A 22343-nucleotide genomic window follows, 5' to 3' on the forward strand; every position below is an offset into this window, starting at 1 on the left:
CCTGCCCTGAAAATAAATCACCAGTGCCATCTCTTTAGATTCCATATATGTGTGTCAGAATACGATACTTATATTTCTCTTCTTGACTTACTTCACTCTGTTTAATAGGGTCTAGGTTCGTCCACCTCATTAGAACGGATTCAAATGCATTCCTTTTTGTGGAAGGAACTCCTCAGGAAGGCTGAGTAGTATTCCATTGTGTATATGTACCACAGCTTCTTTATCCACGCATCTGTTGATGGACATCTAGGTTGCTTGCATGTTCTAGCTATTGTAAATAGTGCTGCAGTGAACATTGGGGTACACGTGTCTTTTTCCAATTTTGATTTCCTCAGGGTATATGCCTAGAAGTGGGATTGCTGGGTCATATGGTGGTTTTATTCCTAGCTTTTTAAGGAATCTCCATACTGCCTGCCATAGTGGCTGTATAAGTTTACATTCCCACCAGCAATGCAAGAGTGTTCCTTTTTCCCCACACCCTCTCCAGCATTTGTTGTTTATAGACTTTTTGATGATGGCCATCCTGACTGGTGGTATCTCATTGTGGTTTTGGTTTGCATTTCTCTAGTGTTCTTGCCTGGAGAATCCCAGGGATGGGGGAGCCTGGTGGGCTGCTGTCTATGGGGTTGCACAGAGTCAGACACGACTGAAGCGACTTAGCAGCAGCAGTAGTGATGAGTGATGCTGAGCATCTTCTCATGTGCTTGTTAGCCATCTGTATATCTTCTTTGGAGAAATGTCTCTTCAGATGCCTTTCCCACTTTCTGATTGGGTTCTTTGCTTTTCTAGTATTGAGCTGTATATAAGCTGCTTGTATATTTTGGGAATTCTTTGTCAGTTGTTTTCTTTGCTATTATTTTCTCCCATTCTGAGGGTTGTCTTTTTACCTTGTTTGTAGTTTCCTTTGCTGTGCAAAATCTTTAAAGTTTAATTAGGTCCCACTTGTTTATTCTTGTTTTTATTTCCCTTAATCTAGGAGGTGGGTTATAGAAGATCTTGCTTTGATTTATGTCATCGAGTGTTCTGCCTATGTTTTCCTCTAAGAGTTTAATAGTCTCTGGTCTTACATTTAGGTCTTGAATCCATTTTGAGTTTATCTTTGTGTATGGCTTTAGGTAGTGTTCTAATTTCATTCTTTTGCACATAGATGTTCAGATGTCTCACTTATTGAAGAGACTGTCTTAGCCCCGTTGTATATTCTTGCCTCCTTTGTCAAAAATAAGGTACCTGTAGATGTGTGGGTTTATCTCTGGGTTCTCTGTCTTGTTCCATTGGTCTATATTTCTGTTTCTGTGTCACTACCATACTGTCTTGATGACTGTAGGTTTGTAGTATAGTCTGAAGTCAGGACGGTTGATTCCTCCAGCTCCATTCTTCTTTCTCAAGGCTTTGGCTACTCAGGGTCTTTTGTGTTTCCATATGAATTGTGAAATTTTTTGTTCTAGTTCTGTGAAAAATGCCATTAGTAATTTTGATAGGGGTCACATTGAATCTGTAGATTGCATTTGGTAGTATAGTCATTTTCACAATATTGATTCTTCCTACCCAGGAATGAGGAATATCTCTTCATCTGTTTATGTCGTCTTTGATTTCTTTAATTAGTGTCTTATAGTTTTCTGTATACAGGTCTTTTGTCTCTTTAGATAGGTTTATTCCTAGATATTTTATTCTTTTTGTTACAGTGGTAAATGGTATTGATTCCTTAATTTCTCTTTTTATTTTTCATTGTTAGTGTATAGGAATGCAAGTGATTTCTGTGTATTGACTTTGTACCCTGCGACTTTGCTGAATTCACTGATTAGCTCTAATAATTTTCTTATAGTTTCTTTTGGGTTTTCTATGTATAATATCATGTCATCTGCAGACTGATATTTACTGATCTGGATTCCTTTTCTTTCTTTTTCTTCTATAATTGCTGTAGCTAGGACTTCTAAAACTATGTTGAATAATAGTGGTGAGAGTGGACATCCTTGTCTTGTTCCTGACCTTAGAGGGATTTATTTATTTATTGTCATCACCATTCCAATGAGGAACTTGAGGCCCAGAGAGATTTAATTACTTACCTAAAGTTACATTGATGAATGTGAAAGAGGAGAGTGAAAACGTTGGCTTAAAGTTCAACATTCAGAAAACTAAGATCATGGCATCTGGTCCTATCGCTTCATGGGAAATAGATGGAGAAACAGTAGAAACAGTGTCAGACTTTATTTTTTGGGGCTCCAAAATCACTGCAGATGGTGATTGCAGCCATGAAATTAAAAGACGCTTATTCCTTGGAAAGAAAGTTATGACCAATCTAGGTAGCATATTGAAAAGCGGAGACATTACTTTGCCTTCAAAGGTCCATCTAGTCAAGGCTACGGTTTTTCCAGTGGTCATGTATGGATGTGAGAGTTGGACTGTGAAGAAAGCTGAGTGCTGAAATTGATGCTTTTGAACTGTGGTGTTGGAGAAGACTCTTGAGAGTCCCTTGGACTGCAAGGAGATCCAACCGGTCCATTCTAAAGGAGATCAGTCCTGGGTGTTCTTTGGAAGGACTGATGCTGAAGCTGAAACTCCAGTACTTTGGCCACCTCATGTGAAGAGTTGACTCATTGGAAAAGACTCTGATGCTGGGAGGGATTGGGGACAGGAGGAAAGGGGGATGACAGAGAATGAAATGGTTGGATGGCATCACTGACTCAATGGACTTGAGTTTGAGTGAACTCCGGGAGTTGGTGATGGACAGGGAGGCCTGGCGTGCTGCAGTTCATGGGGTTTCAAAGAGTCGGACACGACTGAGTGACTGAACTGAACTGAACTGAACTGAAAGTTACATAGCTAATAAATAGAAGAGCTGTGATTCAGACTTGACTTTGACTCAAGCCTGTGCTTCTAACCTCTACATTATTTAAATTATTTAGTTTCAAGAAAGCTTAATATTTTTCTTTATTAAGACCAACGAATATGTAGGTTTGTTCAGCTTTGACTTAGTTTACTTTTACTGCTTCTTAGTTTTTATGCACACAGCTTACTGGAGTCTTCTGGGCGGTCCCCTGTGAGGACATTGCTGCTCTCTTTGTAGGAGTCTTTTAGGCGTTTGGGTAATGGGATTTCAGATGATCTGTCAAGTGACGATGACGGTGAAGCCCAGACACAGATGATGATACTGCGGAGGAGTGTGGAAGGGGCCTCAAGTGACAACGGTTGTGAAATTAAGAGTAGAAAATCAATACTTTCAAGACACCTAAACACTCAGGTAATTTTTATTTTAGTTTATTAAAGTATAGGCATTAATTCCCAAGTAACAAAGTATTTAACATATTTTCCTGTCATTTGTGGTCTTGATTTTTTGCAGGTAAAAAAGACCACTTCCAAGTGGTGCTCTGTTGTGCGGGATTCAGATAGCCTGGCTGAATCAGAGTTTGAATCAGCAGCCTTCAGTCAGGTAATGTATCCTTTTTCAAGGCTTATTCTTGAATGTAATAAGTTTATCCATTCCTTTTTTTTTTTTTTGGATGCAGAGGAGGGGCTAGCAAACATACACATAACTTTAGGACAACCAATTGAAAAAAAAAACAGGAATGGGTAAAGGACTTCCCTGGTGTCTCAGATGGTAAAGAATTTGCCTGCAGTGCAGGAGACCTGGATTTGATCCCTGGGTCGGGAAAATCCCCTGGAGAAGGGAATGGCGACTCACGCATTCCAGTATTCTTGCCTGGAGAATTCTGTGGACAGAGCTGCTTGGTGGGCTACTGTCCATAGGGTCGCAGAGAGTCAGAAATGACTGACTAACACTTTCACTTTTTCCTCTGCCTCCAACTGTCTACCTATTTAGCAGCTTTTTTTTTTTAATCTATCAGCTTTTATATGACTAGTCACCCAAGAAAAAGAATGAGCTCTTTGTCTTTGATCTGATCATAAAAGTATCATAGATGATGCCCAGAAAGAGATTCCTGAATCCCTAGATGATGAGAGCCAGAATACTGGAGTGGGTAACCGTTTCCTTCTCCACGGGTCTTCCCAACCCAGAGATTAAACCCAGGTCTCCTGCATTGCACACAGATTCTTTACTGTCTGAGCCACCAGGGAAACCCACTTAATAATATTCACTTGGAATATGGAGTTTATTCTTAAGCATTGTTTCTGTGTAAATGGCATTGATGCTGAGGACAGATATTTGAGAAATGAGAAATGGGAGCAGTAAATCTGCTTATCATGAAAGCTAATGGACATATTGTACATTTTCTGTGTTGTGCTTAGTCGTTCAGTCTTGTCTGACTCTTTGGAACCCCATGGACTATACTGGCTCCGTGGGATTTCTCCATGCAAGAATACTGGAGTGAGTTGCCATGCCCTCCTCCAGGGGATCTTCCCAACCCAGGGATTGAACCCAGGTCTCCCACGTTGCAGGTGGATTCTTTACCATCTGAGCCACCAGGGAAGCCCAGTGTACATTTGGAACATTATAATTCAGAGATCAGGGGAGGAGATGGTGGTAGCTTTTGTTTTGATCGGCAAGGTTGTTGGGTTGTGGAAAAACTTTCATATTTATGTTTATACTGCAGGAGAGCTGCCATGTCCATCCTTTCCTCTGCTTGATTACCCTTTTCCCTGTTTGGCTGGGTTCCCAGATGTGATTGTGTCTATGGTCAAGCTCACAATATTTAGAGTAGAAGACACTTTGGGTGTGCAAGTAGGCTCAGCCACACCTACTCCCAGAGTCGGCCCTCAGGATGTGTTTGCAGGAGTCACTCCCACCCCAGGGCACCTCAACTGAACAATCCCATGACTTGGCAATACTTCTCAGAAAGAGTCCTCTTTTATAGTCTGTTAAGAGTCATCAGAGTTCACGTTTAAATATGAAAGTGTATTATTGTTATGTGAAGTCTTGTCAACAAAGACATGGCCATCAGTTTATGAGAGCATGCCAGTCATCACCGTAGGTGCCTTGTTTTCATTTTATTTCAGATATAGTTGTTTTTAAAAATGAATGAAATAATTTTTTTTGGTTTTTCTTTTTCCCTTAAAGGGCTCTAGGTCTGGCATGAGTGGTGGCTCTCGAAGCCTCAACATGTTGAGAAGAGACTCGGAGAGCACCCGCCATGACTCGGAGACAGAGGACATGTTATGGGATGACCTGCTTCATGGCCCTGAGTGCCGGTCATCTGTCACCAGCGACAGTGAGGGGGCACATGTGAGCTCCCTTCACTCAGGGACCAAACGGGACCCCAAAGAGGATGTTTTCCAGCAGGTCTGTAAAGGTGACGATAATAATAACTAATATTTACTGTGTACTTACCATGTGCCAGGCACCGTATTATCTCTTTTAATTCTATAGTAACCCTATAAGGTGGACCCTTATTTTCCCTAATTTAGAGCTGAAGAAATTGAGCGTAATTTGTAATTGAAGATGTTGGGCTCGGTACTCAGAAGAAAGCACTCTCTAATTCCCCTAACCTAACTGTTTGTTCCTAATACCTTTTCTTATTTTCCTTAGAATGATCCTTAATATTCATTTTATATGAGCAGGGTTGCAGTAACCTCATATTGTATTTTCAGATATATCACAGCATTTTATGTGAATTACTAGGAGATGGCATTGCTTTCTTCTCTAATAATGTATAAATCAAGTGATGCTTTTAATTTCAGGTTCTCTTTTAGTATCATAAAATCAGATAGCCTGGAAATGGGGATTCTTAGTTTATTTCAACCTTCCAATCAATCTAGGAATTCATTCTTCAGAAATGTTTTTACTTTCTGTCATGTAGTAACAGTAGTTCCTACTTCTTAGAAATATTGTGATATATCTAATGAGATAATTTAAAGTGCTTAGCACAATCTTGGCAAAGAGTAAGCAGCCAGTACATGTTAGCTTGGTTAGTACTATTTTTGTCAGACGATTGGTTACTCTCTACTTAAATACTTGTAGAGCTGCAATGATTATTTCATGAGCTTGTCCCTCTGCTGGCTGGACTGAATGATTAAAAAATGGTTTTCATATCAGCCCTTCCTGTGTTTAATGCCAATGATCATGACTCTTCTTAGTTTTATTTTTTCTTTTCTTTTTTCCACAATGACTTAATAAATAGTGGATGTTGGATATTCATTTGTTTAGTTATTGAATTTTCTTGATTCTGAGATACCTTAGATTTAGGTTATACATTATAATGAAAAACATTCTGCTTCATTAAATGTATACAATTTTCATAAACTACCTGGAAACAACATATACTTTATCACTAAAGTTTTAAACTTTTCCCTCCAATTTTTCTATCAAAATTTGAATCTAAATATTCTTTTCATTCAGTCTGAAGATTCATCTAAATTACATTAGCGTTTGGTAGTTATGCATGCATCATGATGATTTCCACCTTTGTACTTTTGGGATTTATGGTATAATTTTAAGGCATATATAAGAATAACTAGGTTAAGATGAAACTCACCATGTTAAGTAGAGTGCATCATTCCCCAGTTCTCCCACCTAACATGTTCTTCTTTTAGTCCCCATATTTCTAAATGCCACCACTAACCACCCAAGTCAGAATTCTTGGGGCCATTCTTGATGTCACCACTGCCCCCCCTCAGCGCCCCCACCTCTGCCATTCCCTGTATCTAATCTATGGTCACATTTTCTTGATTCTGCTGTATAATATCTGCATTTGCTCATCTGTGTCCACCCTGCTTAGTGGATGGCTCTCATCTGGATCCTTACAACAGCTTCTCTAGTCTTGTTCCCTTTTGCTTCATTTTCCACACTACAGCTGGAATGATGCTTCTAAAATACAAATCTGGGACTTCCTGGTGGTCCAGTGGTTAAGAATCTGCCTTACAATGCAAAGAACATGGGTTCAATCCCTGGTCAGGGAACTAAGATCCCCTATGCCTTGGGGCAGCTAAGCTTGTGCACCACAGGCTCTGGAGCCCACACACAACTACGGAGCCCGCGCACTGCAACTGTGACCCACCTCAGCCAAATAATTAAATAGAATTAAAAAAATAAAATACTAAAATTGTTTTTTAAAAGTAAAGATCTGATGCCACTCCCCCTACAATGCTTTAATTGCTTTCTTTTTCCTTTTGGATTATTTGCTTCTGTTTATTTGCTCTGATATAGTCTCACATGGTTGAGTTGAGTCTCGCAACTCAATTGAACTTCTTCCAGTTTCCTCATGTACTTCTGGGTCTTTCCACAAACTGATTTATTTGCCTGAAACACACTTTTCTCCAGCACTCATTCCTTTGGGTCACCCCCTTTTGTCTTTCAGATCTTGACTCAGTTGATACTTCCTTAGGAAGTCTTTTTAATATGCTCCTAAAGCATTCTTCTCTTCCCTTATCACACTATGCAGTAGCTTTATTTAATCATGTCTTCTTTATAAGTCTGTAAACTCCTTGATGTCAAGAACCTTGTATCTTGTTCTCCATTATATCCATAGTTCCTGTTAATAGTAGCTGCTTAATAAATATTTTTTGGCTAAATCGGTTAATAGATCCATAAGTGCTATTCAGCATTATGCTAAGCATTGTTGTAGGAGAAGAAATATGCCATATGATATTTTTAAAAAAAAATAACATATGTATTAGTTTGGAGACAAGATGATTTTATGGAAAACAAGTAGAGGGCACTATAAAAGCAGCAGCATATAATTAGATGCAAATTTATCTGCGATAGACTGTACAGGCTTTTGATCGATTCAGAGAAGGGCAATATGAGAGAGACTTGTGGCCTTCAGAGAGCACATGTTGAGAAAATGGACTTGAGTTGGGACTTGAAGAACAAGGCATGACATGACAGAGGAAAGTGCTGGGCTGTTTTCATAGTGACCTTCTGTGCTTTTCCATGTCCTGATTAGACCAGAGAAAGGCTGACCTCCTTACCATTCCTGTGATATCTAAGGCCTGTTAGCGCCTCTCCTACCTAACTTCCTCCTACCCCTGGTCTAGTCATGGTGCTATGGAAATACTTTCCTCCTTAATATCCCATGAATACGCCAAGCTTATCCTCACTTCCATATGCTTAGAGGGGGAAGCAACTTCGGAGATCATGGAATCCTACCTCCCATTATCATAGAAGACATACAACCTCTCTTCGGGTAAGAAATTGGCTTAGTGAAGAGAAAGGACCAGGAGCCAGCATCGTGGAGGTGGTAATTGGAGTGATGGGCTTTGTGAGGGAGAGAACAGAATGACAAGGCAGAGCACTGGCGAATGTGGCCTGGGAACTGGACAAAGGGAAAAAATTCCAAAGGAGGAAAGAATGAGTGGATGGAAATATTTATTTTTTCTTCTCAGAACCATTTATTCTGGCTTCAGAACTCAAGTCCTGCCTCGGATCGAGTTAGTGCAATAATCTGGGAAGGGAATGAGTGCAAAAAGATGGATATGTCTGTGTTGGAAATAAGTGGCATCATCATGAGCAGGGTAAGGTTTAATAAGTTTTCAGAGTTTTCAAAAGATCTGTTTTATAATCAGCAGCTGTTTCATTGCAGAAGGAAATGGCAACCCACTCCAGTATTCTTGCCTGGGAAATCCCATGGACAGAGGATCCTGGTGGACTACAGTCCGTGGGATCACAAAGAGTCGGGCACAACTGAACACACAGGCACACACAGCTATTTCAGATTGTATTTAATGATCAAAACATTGACTCTGTTTTTAAGACACAAGTATGTGTACCTTAAATTTTGTAGCCAGTTTTCACTTGGTAGTGTGTTTTTAAATTTGTTACAAAGGTCTCTGTGAGCCTGATCAATTATTCAGGTAGACTTTACAAATATTTCTTATTTAATCCTAAAAGTCATAAATCTGTACGTCATTTTTATTTGTATTTCTTTTAGAACAGATTTAGTTTATAATAATCTAAATAGTATTTGACAAATACTGCTTCACAACTCCATAAAGCTGTGCAATAATGATAGCTGTTTTAAATTAATTTCCAGGTTAATGCATATCAGCAAGGAGTAGGTTATCAGATGCTGGGAAATGTCGTCACCATTGGATTAGCATTTTTCCCTTTTTTACACCGACTGTTCCGTGAGAAGAACCTTGACCAGCTAAAGTCCATCTCAGCTGAGGAGATCTTGACTCTCTTTTGTGGGGCACCACCTGTTACACCTATTATTATTTTGTCTATAATTAACTTTTTTGAGCGACTGTGTCTTACCTGGATGTTTTTTTTCATGATGTGTGTGGCAGAGAGAACATATAAACAGGTCAGTAGAAAATTGAGTAAAATTTCTCACCTCGTTTTTTGTATTTGATAGTATGTTGAGTTGCTTTTGTTGTCTTGATTTGTTCTCTCTCCAGAAGCTAACATGGGCAGTGGAGGCTTGATAAGTGGACTTTTGGTATTTGTGGGTTTAACACTTCTGATATTGATTATTTACAAATGACATGCTGTAATCTGAAATTTTACTGAGCCTATATGTAGGAGTGGCTGAGCCTAACTGATTGCTTGCACCTGCTCCTTGATGTGCCTTGATGTGTTTTATATATGTAGAGTGTGTAGTAATTCCAAAGTGAAAATGTTTCTGAAAAATGGCCAATATCCAATAAACAAATAAATTTATTGAAATTGGATAAGAGTTTGGTATTGAGGGCTTATTATATTGGTGGTATGTGCAAAAAAAATACAGTTTTTGAATGGAAATGTAATTTGGGAGTAAGCTAGAATTTTGTATAAATATTTGAATTTGTGAAGGTTGGGATTCACAATGGTCTCCAAGGTGTACTCCTTGAAAATGTCCAGAGTGTAGTAAATTAGAAGAATGTGTACACGCGTGTTCAGTTGCGTCCAATTCTTTGTGACCCTTTGGACTGTAGCCCAAGCTACAAGCTCCTCTGTCCATGCGATAATTTAGGCAAGAATACTGGAGTGGGTTGCCATGCTCTACTCCACGGCATCTTCCTGACCCAGGGATTGAACCCGCATTTTCTGTGTCTCCTGCATTGCAGGTGGATTCCTTACCTACTGAGCCTTTGGGAAAGCCCCCATGAAGAAGTCACTAAGACAGGAAGTGAAAAAGCATTGTTAATAGCTCATTAATCTGTTGCTACAGAAAGCACATTATACATAATGATCAGAACTTGATTCTTTTAATATTTTTTATGTGCTGGGAATATTTTACAATTATATAAGTATACACACAGTGACACATACGTATATTTCACTTTGTGATTTTTTTTTAACCTCCTCTAGAGATTTTTATTTGCAAAACTCTTCAGCCATATTACTTCTGCCAGGAAAGCTAGGAAATATGAAATACCTCATTTCAGACTTAAAAAGGTGGAGAACATTAAGATATGGTTATCACTGCGTTCCTTTCTAAAGGTGAGTTTTAACTAACCATGGAATATCTGCAATAATACACAGAAAACATGCTCACTGAAATTTCTGGTGGCAGATATTCACTAGGCTGGGTAGTCCTATGTTCTGGACAGATTATGTCAGTGACTGACATCTAGTTCACCTGTTTGACACCAGATTGGGAGTGATCTATCTGCAGAGCTGGTAGAGCTAATTAAATAAGGGCTTGGAAAGGGAAAAGAAATTTTAAACTCTTAGGGCAGAGTGATAAGTTGGATGTTGCATCGTTCTCTGACTTCTGCGGAAACATTCCAGCTGAAAATGTGTTAGTGAATCAATCACACCCTTACCTTGAATGGCATGAATCTCAGAGCTTAATTAAAGTTGAAGATGTCCAAAATATATTAAAATCCTGTGTCAGAAACTTCTTATAAACGTTCGTTTTCACACCAGCATAGTAAGATCGGGTCCCCTAATCTGTCTCCGGCGGGGACCTAGAACGCTAACCTGTGTCTCACTCTCTAGAGACGGGGCCCACAGCGATCGGTGGACGTGGTGGTGTCTTCCGTCTTCCTACTGACGCTTTCCATTGCTTTCATTTGTTGTGCCCAGGTAAGAGTTTCAGATCTGTTTCAGTGGAAAGTAGAAAATAGAACTCACTTTCTGTTTTAAACTAGTTCACTGTATTTAAGTGAACACACTCACACACATGCGCACACACACACACACACGCAACAGATGTTTGTTTCTGACAGCTCTGGGAACCGGAGAGTCCAAGGTGAAGGTACCAGAATGGTTATGCTGAAGTATTGGGTTGGGCCAAAAAATTTGTTAGGATTTTTCTGTAAGATGGTACAGAAAAACCATACTAACTTTTTGGCCAACCCTGTGTGTGTGTGTATTTACTGTGTCTAAATTTCTTTTGCTATTTTGAATACTTGTTAATTTTTATGACTTTTGAAATGAGAGTAAGAGTAAGTTTTAGTCCTTTAAGACTCTACGATCATGGTAACTTAATTGGAAGTTTTGATTGGTAATAAAGCTATATATCGTGATGGATACAAAATAGTGATTTTTCTAACTTCATCATTTCTTCTAATTTTATTGTCACTCTAAAGTAGACTTTTCCCCATTTAATCATTCATTCATTTATTATGTTATGGATTCCTATGTTCTTATTTTTATCCAGTGGATTATAAACTCTTACTATATTGTTTTGATGCATAATTGTCCTAGATTTGGCCAGTGGGAGACCCTTAAAGTGCATTCCTATGTTCTTTGGAGAGGTCCCTATATATTTTTTGTTTCTATTTCTGTGGTTTCTTTCTTATAAGAATTGACAGCTTTATTCTATACTTTTCCACTTACTGAGTTTTAATTCTGCGACAGTCAGAGAACGTGCTCTGAATGTTTTCAGTCCTTTGAACTATGTAGACTTGTTTTATTATCCAGTACATGGTCAGTTTCACTAAATCTTCCATCAGCTCTTTGAAAGAATTTGTGTTCCGTTGTTTTGGAGAGCAGTTTTCCCTCTATAAATCAGCCCAGGTTTATTGGTTGTATGGCTGAAATTTCCCATGTTCTTACTCATCTTTTTGGTTTGCTTATTTTATAAACCATTGAGAGAAGTGTGGTCATGTCTGCTCTAATGGTGGATTTATCTTTTTCTCCTTTTGTTTCTGTCAGTTTTTGCTTTATATGTTTTTAAGCAGTATAATTGGGTGCATGCAGACTTAGAATTGATATCCATCTCCTTGGTGGATTGACTTTTATGTAATTTATAGTCTTTTTTTTTCCTCAATCCAGCATCACATATTCATTTAGCTGTCATCTCTCATCTGTCATTTAGCTCTTTAATCTCCCTTAATCCTGAACAGTGTCAAGCTTTGTCTGTCTTCATGAACTGATAAAATGTCTTTGTTTCTAATGTATCTTAAAATCTACTCTATTTGATTTTAATTTAACCATACTGTCTTTTGATTAGTTTTTGTATGCTGTATCTTTTTTTCTACCCCTTTTCATTTATTTTTTCTTTATATTTTAGTTGCCTTCTATAGTCAGCATATTGATTGCTTGTTTCTTCTTTTTTTGCTGTTAATCTATCAAAGTGCTTTAATATCTTTCAGTTCAGTTCAGTCGCTCAGTCGTGTCTGACTCTTTGCGACCCCATGAATCACAGAATGCCAGGCCTCCCTGTCCATCACCAACTCCCAGAATTTACTCAAACTCGCGTCCATCAAGTCGGTGATGCCATCCAGCCATCTCATCCTCTGTCGTCCCCTTCTCCTCCTGCCCCCAATCCCTCCCAGCATCAGAGTCTTTTCCAGTGAGTCAACTCTTCGCATGAGGTGGCCAAAGTACTGGAGTTTCAGCTTCAGCATCATTCCCTCCAAATAAATCCCAGGGCTGATCTCCTTCACAATGGATGTTAAATGTTGTCAGAAGTTTTTTCTGCATCCATTGAGATAATCATACAGTTTTTATTCTTCAGTTTGTTAATGTGTAGTGTATCACACTGATTGATTTGTGAATATTGAAAAATCCTTGCATCTCTGAGATAAATCCCACTTGATCACAGTGTATGATCCTTTTACGGTTTTGTTGGATTCAGTTTGCTATTATTTTGTTGAGGATTTTTGCATCTATGTTCATCAGTGTTATAGGTTTACAATTTTCTTTTTTTGTGTGATTTCTTTGGTCTTGGTATCAGAGTGATGGTGGCCTCATATAGTGAGTTTGGAATTGTTCATTCCTCTTCTTTTTTGGGAATAATTTCAGAAGGATAGGTGTTATCTCTTTTCTAAATGTTTGGTGGAATTCGCCTGTGAATCTCTCTGGTCTGGGAGTTTTAAAATCATAGATTCAATTTCAGTATTTGTGGATGATCTTCATATTTTCTAGATTGTACCTCTCTAAGAATTTGTCCATTTCTTCTAAGTTGTCTGTTTTATTGATATATAATTGGTTGTAGTGATTTCTCATTTCTAATTAATTGATTTGGTCCCTCTCCCTTTTTTTCCTGATAAGTCTGGTTAAATATTTATCAGTTTTGTTTATCTTTTCAAAGAACAAACTTTAAGTTTTATTGATCTTTTCTGTTGTTTTCTTAGTCTCTATTTCATTTATCTCTGCTCTGATCTTTTTGATTTATTTTCTTCTACTACCTTTGGGTTTCGTTTGTTCTTTCTCTAGTTGCTTTATGCATAAGGTTAGGTTGTTTGAGATTTTTCTTCTTTCCAAAGGTAAGCTTGTATCCCTCTAAAGAACTGATTTTCTGTGTCTGATAGGTTTTGGATAATCGTGTTTTCATTTTCTTTCGTCTCTAGGTATTTAAAATTTTTTTCCCTTTGATTTCTTCAGTAATCCATTGGTGGTGGTGGTGGTGGTGGTGGTGGTGGTTTTTATATTGGTGAGAACTCAGTCACATAGCTATACCTAGTTACAATCAAGATTGAGGAATGGATTCTAGCCTGTTCAAATTGAAAAGGTGGGGGCCCTGTTTGAAAAAGTAGGAAAAAGTGCTGTTAATGATACCAAAATATAAAGCTTTCACTTTTCTTCTGTGGTCCCTCTCTCTCTCAATTTGTCATAGTGTTTTTTTTGTTTGTTTAATTTTTTTTAAAGTTGTAGTATACTTGCTTTACAGTGTTGTGTTAATTTCTGCTGTACAACAGTGTGAATCAGCTGTGTCTACATACATTCCACATTGGTTGTTTAGTAGCATGTTGTATAGCCTCCATGTGATTTTTTTTTTTCCATGTAGTTGATTTCTAATCTTATAATGTTGTGGTTAGAAAAGATACTTGATATAATTTCAGTTTTCTCAGATTTGCCAAGGCCTGCCTCATGGGCCAGCATGTGATTTGTCTGGGAGAGTGTTCCATGTTCATTTGAAAAGAATGTGCATTCTGCTGCTTTCAGATGGAATGCTTTATAAATATCAGTTAAGTCCATCTGAGACATGTTCACACTGCTGTATTTAAAACAGATAACCTACAAAGACCTACTGTGTAGTACATAGAATTGTGTTCGGTGTTATGTGGCAGCCTGGATGGATGGACAGTTTGGGGAGAGTGAATACATGTATATGTATGGCTGAATCCATTCACTGTCCACCTGAAACTGTCACCATGTTATTAATTGGCTCTACCTCAGTACAGGACAAAAAGTTTAAAGAAGTGTCAGTTAAGTCTATCTGGTGTAATGTGTCATTTAAGGACTATGTTTTCTTACTGATCTTTCTGGATGATCTGTTTAATGATGTAAGTGGGACATTAAAATCCCCTATTATTGTTGTGTTACTGTCAGTTTCTCTTTTTTAATGTCTGTTAACATTTGCCTTAAATATTGAGGTACTCCTGTGTTGGGTACATATGAATATACAGTTGTTACACCTTCTTTGATTGACCCCTTGATCATGATGTAGTGTCCTTCTTTGTCTCTTGTACCAGTCTTTATTTTAGAGTCTATTTTGTCTGACATAATATTACTACTCCAGCTTCTTGATTTCCACTTGCATCAGTTCAGTTCAGTTGCTCAGTCGTGTCAGACTCTTTGTCACCCCGTGGACCTGCAGCACACTACCTTCCCTGTCCATCAGACCATTGGAGCTTGCTCAAACTCATGTCCATCGAGTTAGTGATGCAATCCAACCATCTCATCCTCTGCCGTACCCTTTTCCTCCCACCTTCAATCTTTCCCAGCATCAGGTTCTTTTCCAGTGAGTCAGTTCTTCTCATCAGGTGGCCAAAGTATTGGAGTTTCAGCTTCAGCATCAGTCCTTCCAATGAATATTCAGGACTGATTTCCTTTAGGATTGACTGGTTTGATCTCCTTGCAGTCCAAGGGACTCTCAAGAATCTTCACCAACACCACAGTTCAAAAGCATCAATTCTTCAATGCTCAGCTTTCTTTATAGTCCAACTCTCACATCCATACATGACTACTGGAAAAACCATAGCTTTGACTAGATGGACCTTTGTTGGCAAAATAATGTCTCTGCTTTTTACTATGCTGTCTAGGTTGGTCATAGCTTTTCTGCCAAGGAGCAAGCGTCTTTTAATTTCATGGGTGCAGTCACCATCTGCAGTGATTCTGGAGCTCAGAAAAATAAAATCAGCTACTATTTCCACTGTTTCCCCATCTATTTGCTATGAAGTGATGGGACTGGATGCTGTGATCTTAGTTTTCTGGATGTTTAGTTTTAAGCCAACTTTTTCACTCTCCTTTTTCACTTTCATCAAGAGGCTCTTTAGTTCTTTGCTTTCTGCCATAAGGGTGGTGTCATCTGTGTATCTGAGGTTATTGATATTTCTCCTGGCAGTCTTTGCATGATGTACTCTGCATATAAGTTAAATGAGCAGGGTGGCAATATACAGCCTTGACATACTCCTTTCCCGATTTGGAACCAGTCTGTTGTTCCATGTCCAGTTCTAAATGTTGCTCCTTGACCTGCATACAGATTTCTTAGGAGGCAGGTAAGGTAGTCTGGTATTCCCATCTCTTTAAGAATTTTCCACAGTTTGTTGTAATCCACACAGTTAAAGACTTTGGTGTAGTCCATAAAGTAGAAGTAGATGTTTTTCTGGAACTCTCTTGCTTTATTGATGATTCAACAGATGTTGGCAATTTGATCTCTGGTTTCTCTGCCTTTTCTAAATCCAGCTTGAACATCTGGAAGTTCGTGGTTCAAACATACTGTTGAAGCCTGGCTTGGAGAATTTTGAGCATTACTTTGCTAGCCTGTGAGATGAGTGCAGTTGTGCAGTAGTTTGAACATTCTTTAGCATTGCCCTTCTTTGGGATTGGAATGAAAACTGACCTTTTCCATGACTTGCATGGATTACCTTTTTCCATCCTCTCACTTTCAGTCTGAATATGTTTCTAGATGTGAAGTGGGTCTCTTGAAGACAGCATGTATATTGGTCTTATTTTTGTATCCATTCAGCCAGTCTTTTTTAATTGGTACATTTAATCTGTTTACATTTAATTATCACTGTCTATGTTCTTATTGCCATTTTTAAGTTGTTTTGAATGTGTTTTTGGAGATATTTTTTTTCCTCCTCTCCTCTTGTTCTCTTGTGATTTGTTAACTATCTTTAGTGTTGTCTTTGAATTCCTTTTTCTTTTTTGTGTGTACATCTATTTAGGATTTTTGGTTTGTGGTTACCATGAGGTTTTGGTATAGCAGCCTATATATATACAACATTGTTTTAAGTTGTTGATCTCTTAATTTCAAATGCATTTTAAATAGCCTGCATTTGTACTCTCCTCCCCACACAATTTCTGGCTTTAATGTTATATTTGTGTGTGGATGGTTTTGTGCCTTTACTGATGAGCTTTTCATTTCATAATTTTTTTGTTCTAATTGTGGCCTTTTTTGTTCAGAGAAATTGCTTTAGCATTTGTTTTAAAGCTGGTTTGGTGGTGCTGAATTCTTTTAGCTTTTGCTTGTCTGTAAAGGTTTTGATTTTTCCATCAAACACAATATAGAGCCTTGCTTGGTAGTCTTGGTTGTAGGCTTTTCCCTTTTATCACTTTAAATATATAATTTATATTTATATTATAAGGCCACTCCCTTCTGGCCTACAGAGTTTCTCCTGAAAAATCCGCTTATAATCTTATGGACATTCCTTGTATGTTATTTGTTGTTTTTCCCTTGTTGATTTTCATATTTTCTCTGTCTTTAATTTTTCTAAGTTTGATGACTGTATGTTTCAGCATGTTAATCCTATATGGGATTGTCTATGCTTCCTGGACTTGGGTGACTGTTTCCTTTCCCATGATAGGAAAGTGTTCAAATATTTTCTCAGGGCTTTTTCTCCCTCATCTCCTTCTGGGACCCCTGTGATGCGAATGTTGGTGCATTTGCCATTGTCCCAGAGGTTTCTTAAACTGTCTGATTTCTTTTCATTCTTTTGTCTTTATTCTGTTCTATATCCATGATTTTTACCATTCTATCTTCCAGCTCATTGATTCATTCTTCTGCCTCATTTATTCTTCTATTGATTCCTTCTAATGTATTTTGCATTTCAGTTATTGTATTCTTCAATTCTGTTTGGTTGTTCTTTATATTTTCTGGCTCTTTGCTAAAAACTTACTGCTCTTTGATCCATTCTTTTTGAGTTCTTGGATCATCTTTACGATCTTTACTTTGAGCTCTTTATCAGGTAGATTGGCTGTCTCCAGTTCACTTAGTTGTTCCTCTGGAGTTTTACCTTGTGCCTTCATCTGGAACATATTCCTTTGCCGTGTCATTTTGTTTAAATTTTTATTTTTGTTTGTTTAGTTTTAAACGACAATTTGCTGTTTATTTATTTATTTTAGAAACTTTAAATTTTGGGCTGTGCTGTGTCCTCATGGCTGCTCGTGGGCTTTCCCTAATTGCAGGGAGTGGGAGGTACTCTTTAGTCGTGGTGTGTGGGTTTCTTATTGCGGTGGCTTTTCTCGCGGAGCACAGGCTCTCAGCACGTGGGCCCTAGCACTTGCAACACGTGGTTCAGTGGTTGAGGCTCATGGGCTCTAGAGCATACAAGCTTCAGTAGTGGTGGTGCACGAACCTAGTTGTTCTGAGCATGTGGACTCTTTGCAGACGAGGGATCGAACCTACGTCCCCTGTATTGGCAGGTGGATTCTCAACCACTGGACCATCAGGGAAGTCATTGTTTTTTTTAATGTATGTAGTAGATTAGTTACATTTCTTGACCTTGGCAAAGAGACCCTCTGTGGAGGATGTCCTGTGTGTCCCAACAGTCCTCTCCCACTTATCTTGTTACCCAAGGGCCAGGGACCAGCCGCTCTCAGGGTGGTTTCTGACATGTGCTTGCAGAGTTAGTTCCAGAGGCTGTGGGATTGTGGTTTCTTGCTTCTGCTATCCCCCTGGTTGTTGAGACTGGTCTCCAGGCTTGTGCAGGCTTCCTGTGGGAGGAACCAGTGCCTGCCCACTGGTGGGTAGAGTGGTTGCTGGCCCTCCGGTGGGTCAGGCTGTGTCACGGGGCGTGTCTCGAGGTGGTTATGGGCTCAGGAAGTGGTTAGGCAGCCTATTTTTGATGAGTGGGACTGTTCCACCCTCTTGGTTGTTTGCCCTGAGATGTCTCAACACTGGAGCTTATAGGCTGTTGGGTGGGGCCAGGTGTTGGTGCCAAGATCCCAAGCAAGATGTTTACCGCCAGTCAGAGTTCACATCTCTGTGAATACTCCCTGATGTGTCAGCTGCCAGCTTTTATGACCCCAGGGAGAGCCACACTACTCCCTGCTTCCCCAGGAGACCCTCCAGCGGCAGCTGGGAGGTCTGGCCCACACTCCTACAAAGTCACTGCTTTTGCCCTCAGTCCCCTTGTGTGCCCCCTCCATGGGTGGAGTTTCTGTTTCCCGCAGTCCTGAGGAGCTCCTGCAGTCAAGCCCCACTGGCCTTCAAAGCCAAATGTTCTGCGGATTCCTCCTTGCAATGCCAGACGCCTAGGCTGGGGAGCCTGGGGTGGGCTCAGAACTCTCACTCTTTTGGGAGAACTTCTGTGATATAATTATTCTCCAGTTTGTGGGTCACTCACCCAAGGGAGGAGAAGGCAATGGCACCCCACTCCAGTACTCTTGCCTGGAAAATCCCATGGACGGAGGAGCCTGGTGGGCTGCAGTCCATGGGGTCGCTAAGAGTCAGACATGACTGAGCGACTTCACTGTCACTTTTCACTTTCGTGCATTGGAGAAGGAAATGGCAACCCACTCCTGTGTTCTTGCCTGGAGAATCCCAGGGACGGGGGAGTCTGGTGGGCTGCCGTCTATGGGGTCGCACGGGGTCGGACACGACTGAAGCGACTTAGCAGCAGCAGCAGCACCCAAGGGATATGGAATTTGATTATGATTATGATCGTGAGCGTGCCCCTTCTGTCATCTTACTGTGGTTTCTTCTTTATGTCTTTGAATGTGGCATGTCTATTTTGATAGGTTCCAGTCTTTTTACTGATGGTTGTTCAGCAGTTAGTTGTGATTTGGGTGTGCCTGTGAGAGGAGATGAACTCAAGTTTCTGTTACTCTATCACGTTATCTCCAGTCCTCCTTGTTTTGAAGAAAAAAAAAAAACTTTTACCTGAAAACTTGACACATAATGGGCATACTGGTGGCTGCTGCTGTTATTCAGATCCTAAAGTGGGGTGAAGAACTGATCCTCAGGATTCTCTAGTCATGTAAGTGGAGTGGGCAGCAGGTTTGAGGGCCTCTGCTAGTCAAATGCAAATTTAATACTTTGAAAAATGACCACCATATAATTGTGAGTGGGCACACTTGTGGTTAAAGAGCTTGGAAATGCATTTGTCTTATTTCACTTATGTTTTCTTCCTTGGTTATTTCCAGATGCTTGCTGTCCCTGATGCAAAGAAGAAAATGTAGGGAAGCTTAGAGAAATATATAATACTTTATGAGTATTAAAACTTCTGCTCTGAGTATTAAAATGGTGGTATCTTGTAAATGTTTTTAAATCGGCAAAGGAGTAATTACAGTAATTAATACAAGTGAAAAACTTAACTTTTTTCTGGTCCTTTTCATAGGTACTCCGTGGACATAAAACTTTCCTAAATGATGCTTATAATTGGGAGTTTTTGATCTGGGAATCAGCTTTACTACTTTTCTTACTGCGCTTAGCCTCATTGGGGTCTGAAACCAATAAGAAATACAGCAATGTCTCAATATTACTTACTGAACAGGTATTGACTGGTCCTGGATAGTTTGATTCAGTGGTTAGAAATGGTGTAATAAGATTTATGCAGAAGATTCAGGGTTGAGTCTAGATTCTGTCACTTTCTAGCTGTGTAACCTTATCCCTTACAAGTCACTCTGCAACCATATAGTTGTTTTGTATATAAAGTGAGGATAATATCTTCCCCACCTGCTCCCAGGATTGGGTGCTGTGGTTCGAAACTCAATGGTGTCTGACTCTACGACTCCATGGACTGTAGCCTGCCGGGCTCTTCTGTCCATGGGGATTCTCCATGCTACTTCGTAGTATAAAGATTATTTTTGGTGGTGGTAATGGAGCATGCTTTTAATCTCATGTTCTGTGTCAAGTATTAGCTCTTTGGCGTACCCGTCATTTAAGTATGTTTAGTAAGCTTCTTCACTTTCTTTTCTGTCAGTCATAGAATACATTCAGTGTTTGAAAAATACTTGCTCTTTAGTATGTGAGTAGATACGACAATTGAGAAATGTTTCTTATGAATATAAAGTAATATAGAGTTGGTTTTTTGTTTTTAATTTCATGTTTATCCATAAGTTTTAAAATATCTGATATCATTAGTTTTTTTTGGGGGGGGTTGGTTGGGTGGAACTTAGAATTATAGTGAAAAATTCTTACTGTAAGGGAAGAAACAAGGAATTAGTAAGTTAAAAGTCTTCTTCCATTCCCTGAATGATAAGGATGTTAGATTTTTGGGGGGATACCAAGATGAATAAGATATAGTTTTTGAACTCAAAGAGTTTACATCTTGTTAAAATTAATATAAAATTTTCATTGTTTCGATAAATTACTTCATCATTATTTTTTCTTCACTAAATAGCCTTTTTTTTCCCCCACATGTGACTGATTAGGGATGGGGGTTGGATATGTGACATATGCGCTCTGTAAAAATAGCTACTAGAATTTCAAATTTTATTTTAGTTGAAAATATTGCCTTCCAAATCTGCCATATTGAATGCAATATATATGTATATATACACACATACATATACATATCTTTTACATGACATTTGCCCTAATCTCTATTCCTTCCCTTAGATTAATTTATATCTTAAAATGGAAAAAAAGCCGAATAAGAAAGAACAGCTTACCCTAGTAAACAATGTGTTAAAGCTCTCCACCAAGTTGTTAAAAGTAAGTAATGCCCTGTGATGCATTTTTATTACCATTTAATTAAATCAACGCTGCACTTCTTGGAGAGGAACTTCGTAACAGATAAATGCTGTGTAGATTCAAAATACAGACTTGATAGTTGGGGTTAATGACTCTATGAGAAAAGTTTCCCAGCTTATTACCCAAGTTCTAATCATTGCTGTTGTCTGTCACATTTGAAAATTACATTAAAAAATCACAAATTGCATCTTGCTTGAATCCACCTTTAAAAACATAGCTAGTGGAACACTAGGTGAGAGCCCATTCCAGGCGTTTATTTATTTACATTATTATTTTTAAATTTTTAAATTATTATTTTAAATTGATGTATAGCTGATTTACAGTGTTTCACATGTACAGCAAAGTGATTCAGTTATATACACACATATGTTCTTTTTCTGATTCTTCTCTGTTACAGGTTATTGCAAGATATTGAATATAGTTCCCAGTGCTATACAGCAGGTCCTTATTGTTTATCCATTTTATATGCAGTCCTCTGTGTCTGTTGATTCCAAATTTATCCTCCCCCTCCTCCCCCTCATTACAGGTGTTTTGAAGGTAGTTATTGAACATCAGGAAAGAGGTCTTAAGCAGTCATCCTCACCCAAGACTCAAAAACCAGTCTGATAATCACTGATAGCTATTGTGAAACCATGTATTTCATCTCAGTTCTTTCATGTTTTTTAGGAGCTGGACACACCATTTAGACTCTATGGACTGACGATGAACCCCTTAATCTACAATATCACACGAGTTGTTATCCTTTCTGCAGTCTCGGGTGTTATAAGTGATCTTCTAGGATTTAATATAAGAGTAAGTGAGATTACCACTCTGTAGCATCTGCCTTATTAGTCTTAAAACTTGCTAGTATGTATAATAATCTTTAACCTTCCCAGTGTGCATGTGCGTGAGAGAGAGAAAGGGAGAGCTAGTGGGGAAAGGGAGAGCTAGTGGGGGAAGGTGGGATGGAGGGAGAGAGTGGCTGGCATGGAAATGATTCTTCAGGTAGAGAAATGAGCATTTGAAATAGACATTCAGCTTAGAGTTTCTCATTTTATACAAGCACAATTGACTGTGCTCTTGAATGGAACAAAAAGTCAAGTTTGAATCTCATGTCAGTCTAATAGCATGGGCTGGGGTGGCCTCTGAGCTAGGGAAATGTACAGAGGCAGAATG

The 22343-nt window shown here is 38.9% G+C and overlaps 1 protein-coding gene across 17 annotated transcripts in view; it reads left to right on the forward strand.

Moving 5' to 3' along the window:
* PHTF1 (putative homeodomain transcription factor 1) overlaps positions 1 to 22343 on the forward strand; it is an 80346-nt gene that overhangs the window by 46456 nt on the left and 11547 nt on the right. For 13 of the 17 annotated variants that reach the window (XM_070779874.1, XM_070779819.1, XM_019956789.2 and 10 more), the window contains 10 exons: positions 3065 to 3238; positions 3338 to 3427; positions 5012 to 5233; positions 8275 to 8403; positions 8922 to 9194; positions 10181 to 10312; positions 10814 to 10900; positions 19831 to 19986; positions 21054 to 21149; positions 21855 to 21980. In XM_070779874.1, the coding sequence (XP_070635975.1) occupies positions 3065 to 3238; positions 3338 to 3427; positions 5012 to 5233; positions 8275 to 8403; positions 8922 to 9194; positions 10181 to 10312; positions 10814 to 10900; positions 19831 to 19986; positions 21054 to 21149; positions 21855 to 21980 (1485 nt within the window). The remainder of the gene's footprint in view (positions 1 to 3064; positions 3239 to 3337; positions 3428 to 5011; positions 5234 to 8274; positions 8404 to 8921; positions 9195 to 10180; positions 10313 to 10813; positions 10901 to 19830; positions 19987 to 21053; positions 21150 to 21854; positions 21981 to 22343) is intronic. The other 4 variants (XM_070779879.1, XM_070779885.1, XM_070779888.1 and 1 more) reach the window with 2 other exon arrangements.

The sequence above is a fragment of the Bos indicus genome, chromosome 3, assembly GCF_029378745.1.
Source record: "Bos indicus isolate NIAB-ARS_2022 breed Sahiwal x Tharparkar chromosome 3, NIAB-ARS_B.indTharparkar_mat_pri_1.0, whole genome shotgun sequence".
Lineage (NCBI taxonomy): Eukaryota > Metazoa > Chordata > Mammalia > Artiodactyla > Bovidae > Bos > Bos indicus.